The sequence below is a fragment of the Sapajus apella genome, unplaced genomic scaffold (assembly GCF_009761245.1).
Source record: "Sapajus apella isolate SASKATOON/1434 unplaced genomic scaffold, GSC_monkey_1.0 scaffold88, whole genome shotgun sequence".
In the NCBI taxonomy this organism is placed as follows: Eukaryota; Metazoa; Chordata; class Mammalia; order Primates; family Cebidae; genus Sapajus; species Sapajus apella.
Genome location: NW_022437028.1, coordinates 4954209 through 4963146, shown reverse-complemented (window position 1 = coordinate 4963146; position 8938 = coordinate 4954209). Strand labels below are relative to the sequence as shown.

The 8938-nt window shown below is 56.9% G+C and overlaps 1 protein-coding gene across 12 annotated transcripts in view; it reads left to right on the top strand.

Annotated features, from left to right (window-relative positions):
• The window catches only part of ELN (elastin), a 37326-nt gene that overhangs the window by 7909 nt on the left and 20479 nt on the right, over window positions 1-8938 (top strand). For 8 of the 12 annotated variants that reach the window (XM_032254947.1, XM_032254943.1, XM_032254954.1 and 5 more), the window contains exons 3-10: window positions 947-976; window positions 2086-2118; window positions 4354-4383; window positions 5509-5544; window positions 6901-6993; window positions 7250-7336; window positions 7420-7470; window positions 8192-8239. In XM_032254947.1, coding sequence (XP_032110838.1) covers window positions 947-976; window positions 2086-2118; window positions 4354-4383; window positions 5509-5544; window positions 6901-6993; window positions 7250-7336; window positions 7420-7470; window positions 8192-8239 — 408 coding nt within the window. The remainder of the gene's footprint in view (window positions 1-946; window positions 977-2085; window positions 2119-4353; window positions 4384-5508; window positions 5545-6900; window positions 6994-7249; window positions 7337-7419; window positions 7471-8191; window positions 8240-8938) is intronic. The other 4 variants (XM_032254944.1, XM_032254949.1, XM_032254946.1 and 1 more) reach the window with 4 other exon arrangements.

Sequence of the window (8938 nt, the reverse complement as noted above, 5' to 3'; positions counted from 1 at the left end):
AGAAGACACTGATTTACAGCTATTAAGAGCATCCAGGCTTATGCCTGTAATCTCAATATTTTAGGAGGCAGAGAAGGGAGGATTGCTTGAGGCCAGGAGTTTGAGACCAGCCTGGACAACATAGTGAGACCCCTCTCTCTACACACACCAAAAAAAATTTTAAATTAGCTACGTTTTATGTTGAGAAAAATGAAAATGAAGCATAGAAATTAAAAAAAAAAATTAGCTGGGCATGGTGGTGCATGCCTGTAGTCCCAGCTACTGGGGAGGCTGAGGCAGGAGGATCACCTGAGCTTAGGAGTTCAAGGCTACAGTGAGCTCTGATCGCACCACTGCACTGAAGTCTGGGTGACAGTAACACCCTGTCTCTAAAAAGAAAAAGGAGGCCAGGTGCAATAGCTCACACCTGTAATCCAAGCACTCTGGGAGGCTGAGGAGGGTGGATCACGAGGTCAAGAGATGGAGACCATCCTGGCCAACATGGTAAAACCCCGTCTCTACTAAAAGTACAAAAATTAGCCAGGCATGGTGGTGCATGCTTGTAATCCCAGCTACTCAGGAGGCTGAGGCAGGAGAATCGCTTGAACCGGGGAAGGGGAGGTTGCGGTGAGCTGAGATCATGCCACTGCACTCCAGCCTGGTGACAGAGTGAGACCCCATCTCAAAAAAAAAAAAAAAGAAAGAAAAATCAAAAGTAATACTTCCAATACTTAAAAATAATTTAAGTGTGCAGAACTGACATGGAAGTAGGGAGAGACACCAGCAACCCCCCAGATACAAACTGGCACAAGGCTGTTGGCAAAGCAGAAGAGGAAATGCAGGCTTGCAGAGGGCAGGGCTTGCCCAGGGTCAGGTAGTTCAGCAGGGGTGGGGTCAGCCACGGCTGGGTGGGGCGGGCTAGCCGGGCAGGAGTACCAATGCTCTTTCTCTCTCTTTCCCCCAATAGGGGCTGGTCTTGGAGGCCTTGGAGTAGGAGGTAAGCTCAGGAACCACACGTGCTCTTCACTGAAGGGGCCTGGGTCTCACCCCAGCACACACACCTCAGACCTGAGAATCCCAAGTTCTACGCATCAAGGATTCCCTCATTTCACAGGCAGCATCCAGGGGAGGGGAGGAGGCTTGTCGAAGAACCAGAATCCACTGGCCTTCCGTCCCTCCCCTGGGCTTCCTCCCTGGTGGCCTCTGCCTTCCTATTTCTTCTTCTTCTTCTTTTTTTTTTTTTTTTTTTGACAGTCTCATTCTGTTGCCCAGGCTGGAGTGCAGTGGTGCGATCTCAGCTCACTGCAGCCTCCGCTTCCCAGGTTCGAGTGATTCTCCTCTCTTGGCCTCCCAATTAGGACTACAGGCGCACGCCGCCACGCCCAGCTAATTTTCGTATTTTTAGTAGAGACGGGGTTTCACCATGTTGGCCAGGCTGGTCTTGAACTCCTGACCTCAGGTGATCCGCCCACCTCAGCCTCCTAAAGTGCTGGGATTACATGCATGAGCCACTATGCCTGGCCCCTTTCTATTTCTTTTGATCCTCAAAAACCTCCCTGCCAAGCCAGCTAGGCAAACACCATCATCTTTTTTTTTTTTTCTTTTTTTTTTTTTAGACCGAGTGTCACTTTTGCTGCCCAGGCTAGAATGCAATGGCAGATCTCGGCTGACTGCAACCTCCACCTCCCGGGTTCAGGTGATTCTCCTGCCTCAGCCTCCTGAGTAACTGGGATTACAGGCACCTGCCACCAAGCCCGGCCAATTTTGTATTTTTAGTAGAGACAGGTGTTGCCATGTTGGCCAGGCTGATCTCCAACTCCTGAGCTCAGATGACTCACCTGCCTTGGCCTCCCAAAGTGCTGGGATTATAGGCGTGAGCCACCGCCCCAGCCCATCATCCCCTTTTGAGGCTGAGACTCTGGGGTTCAGATAGTATAAACTACGCGTTAGAAATAGAGCTAGCTTCCCAGGGCCTCCATGTCCGAGGGGGGAGGACCCAGGGCATGAGATTCCACACTGCCCACACTTTGCCCGGGATGGGGGTTGGAAAAGTGGTAGATAGATGGGCTGGGCCTCCCCATTCACTATCTTCTCTTCCCTCTACAGCGCTGGGACCTGGAGTCAAACCTCCCAAGCCAGGTAAGACCCAAGGCCTCAGGGTGTTGACAGAAAGCAAGGGGGCTGGAGAGGGAGGGGTAACGGGACAAGGAAGCCAACGGGCAGGGGGAAGGAGGGAGGTGTGGACCCCGATTAGCGTCCCAGGGATGAGCAGGCCGGGGCCAAGTCCCAGGGCTTCCAGGAACAGGAGGCTGGAGGCAGCTCCACCTGCATGTACCCCACACACCCCTGTGTGTGCACCCAGCTGTGCAGAGGCTCCTCTCTGCAAAGGAGAGGCTGTCTCGGAGACAGCCTTGGTACTAGAGACAACATGGGGATTGCTCTGGATCCAGTGGCTTCCAAGCCTGTACGAGACACTTTGGGGCTCAGACGCAGATCCTCAGACCCAGACTTCCCCTGAGTGGTCCCCTAGCCCTTGACTCCAGACCAACACCCCAGATAGCCATGACCTTGATGCCATTCTGAGCTCTTCTCCTAACTCCAGACAGAGCCCTGGTCTCAAGCTGACACCTGACCCCAGCCCAAGCCGAGCCTAACCCCAGGTCAAACCCTGATCCTGTTGATCCCGGTCTCACAGGACACCCAACCCTGGCCTCAGGCCAAGCCCTGTCCCCCAGCCCAAGCTGGGCACCACCCTGGCCCCAGATGAGCTCCCCTCCTGATCTCAGGCCCCTTCCAGCTGTATCCAGACCATGGAGATTTCCAGTAAGAAGGTGTGGCCGGATCTATCCCGGCCTCCCCCAAGGGACTGGGATCTGCCCCCAGGATCCACTGTCAGCTCTGGGGAATGCACCCCCAGGAAGGAGGGTGTGGCAATATTTCCCTCTGGGAAATACTGGTGGATAAGGAGCAGGTGGAGGAAACAGCGTCTCCGTCCAGATTGATAGCCCCTCGGCGTGACATGCTCCACATGTGACTTTGGCTGCCCCACACCCTGAGACACCCTGAGCTGTGTTGCCCTGGCTCAGAAGCCCAAGGCTCTGGGACACAGTTTAGATGTCCAAGAGCTCTTATGAAATCCCGACCGTTGATAATCCAAGTGCAAATGAATCTTCAAGCCCCAGATTCCCCTGCGCTGAAAGTCCATCTGGGTTGTGAAACGCTGGGGCTGGGGCCAGGAGAGGCGGGAGGAGAATGGGGTGCCTGGGGTATACGGGGCTCCACAAGGCCAGGAGACCTGGGGGGTTGCCACTCATCCCTGCCAGCACCTACACCCTGTCTTCCTGGAGCGGGTGAGGGGTCTTGGCAGGGTCTTTGATGGTGGAGAGCGGACAGGGAAGATACGACTGGCACAGAAGTGTGGAGGTGGAACTGTGCTTGGCCTAGAAGACCCAAATTGTGGAGGTTGTGTCTGCAAAGCCGGAGAGTGCATTCACTGATCCCACTAGCAGCAAGAGACGCATAGCAGGTTGTGACTAAATACCAGAGAAAGACACAGTGCCCTCCAGAGCTCCAGGATGTACAGCTACAAAAGTGAAGCTTTTTTTAAGGAAAGATTTAGGTTAGACGTCTGAAAGAACTTCCAGCCCAGGGTGAAGGGGTCGATCCAAAGGAAAGTCAGAGCGTCGCCTTCTGATAAAAAGGGCACTGTTTCCTTCCAGGCAAGGGGCTGGATTCCATGACCTCCCCGAAGACTCGGGATGACAAAGGGGTTGGCAGAGTCCCCATGGCACCCCCAGGGAGGCCCCCACATCCGGGCTTCAGGGATGTCCGGGCCTGCCCAGGCAGGGTGGAATGGGGCACAGGCAGCGCGTGTCGTGCTTGGGAACATTTAATCCCTTGGTGGTAGAGGGTGGGTGGCCTGGCAGCTGCTTTTCCACGTGGGCGCCACTTCGGGCCCAAGCTGGCCCCGCCCTGCCTCAGTTCTCAGCGGGGGACCAGGCAGCTGGGAGCCTGCACGCCCCACACCCTGAGCCCTAGCCAGAGGCCAGCTGCCCGCCGAGAGGGGCACAGGCAAGGATGAGAAAGAGCTGGGAGCACCCACTGTGCGCCCAGGGTAGGTTGCACACACTAGGTGCTTTCTGCATACATGCACACTGGTCCCAGGAAGGCAGGCGATATAATAGCCATTTGGTAGACGGGGGAAACTGAGCCTCATCAGAGAGGGAAATTGACCTGCTCATGCTCGTGGAGACTGGGTGGCAGCAGCAGGGTCTGAATCAAGAACTCTCTGACTCCAAAAAGAAAGATGAGGCTGGGCAGGTCCCCGGACTCCCAGCTGTGGTCAGCCCCTCCGCGCTTCCTCCTCCTTTCCAGGTGCTGGACTCCTTGGGGCATTTGGGGCAGGTGAGTGCAAAGGAAGGAGGGCAGGCAGGGGTGGAAGTGGTCAGGCCAGAGGACAGGACGCACAGGCTGGGACCATGGGGAAAAGGGTAGATGACTGCAGAGGTGCGGCCTGTCCCCTGCTGCAGCCCCAGCCTCTTCTCACTTCCTATCCAGTCCTCAGCTTCCCCTGCCAGCGCCTCTGTGGAAAGGAAAGACCTGAACCTGTCTGTCGCCCTCTCTGAGCTCAGGAAACAGGCCTGGCTTGAGAGAAGCAGCTGCCAAAGCTGGTGGGGCAGGGCCCGGGTGCTGGGAACTGAGTCCTGCCTGATCGCCAGGCGCTCCCGCCCAGGGGCAGACATGCGTCTTACATGAGGCTGGCTGAGTCTCGGAGAGGTCCAGTTCCCACTAGCAGGAAATGGGAACGAGGAGTGGTTAGTAACGGAGACCACACCCAGGGAAAGCCAGAGGGGCACCTCTCCATGGCGTAGCACAGCAGGCTCCAGGTTTGGGATCCGTCCCTGGAGAGGACTTGTCCCTGGGGCTCAGGACTGGCACTTGTAGGAGAGATCCTCACATAATTAGAAGCAAACCTGGTATGGTTGTGAACTCCAACCTGATGGCCCATTGGTCCTGGCCCAGGCCAGTGGAATGTCTCCCGCAGCGGGAGATGAAGCGATTGGGCCCAGATGTGGGGAGGAGAGAGCCAGAGGGACCCATTTGGTATCTCGTAAACATCCGATCAAGGAGAATCCTGAGCTGCAAGGCAGGCTGGATGGAAGGACAGGCGGATGGTGGGGACACGGGAGCTCCCCGATGCAGGTGAAGGGGAGTAAGGCCTCACTCACGGGCTCTGCTCAGCCCCGGCCCTTGCAGAAAGCCCTGTGGAATCCTGCTAGCCAGCAGGACTTCTAGGAGAGGCACAGGCCCGGCCCGGGTTTGCTAGGGGTCGGTGCAATCACGCCTGCACTGCACACAGTAGCTGCTCACTACACTATTTTATCAGGATCGCCCCTGAGCACCACAGGCTCAGGGACCAGCCTAGGGACCCAAGTGGCTGACCACAGCACTGTCCTAACTCCATCAGACCCTTCCCACTCTGGGCCTCGGAATGCTGCCTTCACTCCTGTCTTTCTTTCCTTTCCACGGGTCCTGGAGGGCTCGCAGGCGTTGGCCCCGGGGCAGGTGAGTGCCGACACCCAGGCAAGATGCCCCTTGCTCGGACCAGCCCCTGAGCTCAACCCAGGGCTGGTATGGAACACAGTCAGCGGACAGGGGTACAGGCCAGGTTCCATCCTGGGCACTGATGGGGACTGATGCTGATACCGCCTGCCCCAAGCATCTGCCCAGGATGTGAGGAAATCACAGCTGCGTACCTGGGGTCATTTATAATTTAGTGGTGAAGGCTATATGGAGGAAGCCCCATGAACGGAGGAAGCCCCATGAACAGAGGGAGCCCAGAGGAGTCGCTTAACTCAGCAAGGGTTCAGGAAGGCATTCTAGGGGAGGCGGGTGGGGAAACTGAACCCCAAAAGATCCATGCAGTTTTCAGGAAGGCTGAAGAGAGAGGATCGCTTGAGCCCAGGAGGTTGAGGCTTCGGGGAGCTGTGATCACATCACTGCACTCCAGCCTGGGTGACAGAGCAAGACTCCATCTGTTTTGTTGCTATTGCTGAGACAGGGTCCCACTCTGTCGCCCAGGCTGGAGTGCAGTGGTTTCATCTCAACTGTCGCAACCTCCACCTCCCACGTTCAAGTGATTCTCTTGCCTCAGCCTCCCAAATAGCTGGAATTACGGGCACACGCCACCACCCTCAGCTAATTTTTGTATTTTTAATAGAGATGGGGTTTCACCATGTTGACCAGGCTGGTCTCAAACTCCTGGCCTCAAGTGATCTGCTCACCTCGACCTCCCAAAGCACTGGGATTACAGGCATGAGCCACTGTGCCCGGCCACAAGACCCCATCTCTAAAGGCAAACAAAAAAAAAGACCCATGCAGGTTTGTTAGAGCTATCTGACACATTAACCTCAGCACAGAGTCTAGTCCTGATGCTTGGGTTCAGTGGCCCATGCCTGTAATCCTAGCACTTTGGGAGGCCGTGATGGGCAGATCGCTTGAGCCTGGGAGTTCAAGACCAGCCTGGGCAACATGGTGAAACCCTGCCACTGCAAAAAATACAAAAAAAAAAAAAAAAAAAAAATTAGCCAGGCACGATGTCATGCAACTATAGTCCCAGCTGCTCAGAAGGCTGAGATGGGAGGGTTGCTTAAGCCTGGGAGGTCAAGGCTACAGTGAGCCGAGGTCACAGCACTGCACACCAGCCTCGGTGACAGAGTGAGACTCTGTCTCAAAAAAAAAAAAAAAAAACCCAGTCCTGGTGAGCAGTGGTCACATCGATGTCCTGCAGGCGTTGATGTCTGGCCGAGAGCGGAAGAGCCTCCAACGTGCTTCCTGAGCAGGGCCCGGCCAGGTGGGGCCAGAGCATAGGAGTCTATGGGTGTGGTAGCTCAGGACCTCATCCCATCCTCCCCTCCGCAGGGCTCGGTGCCTTCCCTGCAGGGACCTTTCCGGGGGCTCTGGTGCCTGGCGGAGTGGCTGGCGCTGCTGCAGCCTATAAAGCTGCCAAGGCTGGTGAGTGGTGCTCCTTGGGACATGCCACAAGCCCTCTGGCTTCCATGGGGCCTTCTGCTTTGCAAAGAGCCTTCCCTCAACCCAGGCCTGGGAGCCGGTTGGGTGGGATTGTCAGCTCCAACCTACTGGGGCTCAGGGGGGCAGCTAGCTGTGCCCAGTCCACAAGTGAGTTGGCAACGGGGCCAGACCTCAATGCTGGGCCCTTCTGCCTCCCCACTGTTCCTCGTGCAATGCCTCACCTATGCTGGCTCTGCAGGCGCCGGGCTTGGTGTGGTCCCAGGAGTGGGTGGCGTCCCAGGTGTTGGTGGCGTCCCAGGAGTTGGTGGCTTAGGAGTGTCTACAGGTACAGTGGCTATCCCCGAGCTCCCGGGGCCAGGGTGGCAGGCCTGGGTGGAGCCCACCCTCACGCATCCCCGTCTGTGCCAGGTGCAGTGGTTCCTCAGCCTGGAGCCGGAGTGAAGCCGGGAAAAGTGCCAGGTCAGTGCGGAATCCCCGGGGCTGGAGGACAGAGGGCAGGGAGGGGCAGAGGGCGGGGAGGGGCAGAGCCCTCTCCACGCCACTCCGCTTGGGGAGGAAGGGCAGTGCGGGCTCCAGCCGGGCAGAGAAAATAACCAGGCCCAAAGTATGATGCCTGCGTCTGTGAAACGGAGAGGAGGGGCCTGGCCTACTTCCCAGGCCCTTCTCCCAGTATCTTAGGGTAGAAAGAGACAGGCTCTGTGGCAGGCTGTCTCGACAGGCAACAGAGGGGGAAACTGAGGCTCAAAGGGCGAATCAGTGTGGAAGGGCTTGCAGGGAGTCCCAGCAGAGCTAGGGGAGCCCCGTGTCCTCTGACTCCCCATCTGGTACTCGGTGTGCCTCACCAAGCTCTTTAGGAAGTGACTTCAGGTTGAACAAAAGGCTGGTTGAGTCCACACAGCAGGGAGGGACATCTGGAAGCTGTTAGCCAGAGGTGGGCTGGCCCAGCCGTGTAAATAGGCTCCAGGAGATGGAGATAAATCCACACACCGAAGAGTTTGCAGATGACTTCCGAAACTTGTGGGAGGAGGGTGATGGCCACCCCACGTCTGTCCCTGGCTGCCCCTGTCGGGCACAGGGGCTGTTGGTTTGAGAGCCCTGGAGCTGCCTGGGTGGGAAGGGCCGGGAGGGGATCCCTGGAAGCTGAGCTGCTGCTCCTGACTTTGCTTTCTTTTGGGCACAGGTGTGGGGCTGCCAGGTGTATACCCAGGTGGCGTGCTCCCAGGCACAGGTGAGGGCAAGGAGGGAAGCAGGGACTCTATAGGAAGAAAGCAGCCTGGCCACGGTGGCTCACACCTGTAATCCCATTACTTTGGGAGACTGAGGTGGGAGGATGGCTTGAAGCCAGGAGTTTAAGACCAGCCTGGGCAACAGAGTAAGACCCTGTCTCTACAAAAAAAAAAAAAATCAGCCAGGCGTGGTGGCATGCACCTGTAGTTCCAGCTACTCGGGAGGCTGAGGCGGGAGGATTGCTTGAGCCCAGGAGGCCCAGGCTGCAGTCAGCTATGATGGTGCCACTGCACTGCAGCCTGGGGGACAGAGCAAGACCCTGTCTCAAAATAAGAAAAAGAAGGCCGGGCGCAGTGGCTCAAGCCTATAATCCCAGCACTTTGGGAGGCAAAGGCGGGCAGATCGCCTGAGGTCAAGAGTTCGAGACCAGCCTGACCAACATGGAGAAACCCCGTCTCTACTAAAAATACAAAAATTGGCCGGGCGTGGTGGCGCAGGCCTGTAGTCCCAGCTACTCGGGAGGCTGAGGCAGGAGAATAGCTTGAACTCAGGAGGCGGAGGTTGCAGTGAGCTGAGATTGCGCCATTGCACTCCAGCCTGGGCAACAAGAGTGAGAGTTCAGTCTCAAAAGAAAAAAAGAAAAGCAGCCTCCATCAGCCTCCCTAGTACCCCCGCTGCCTCCCCGAAAAGCAGAGGCCAC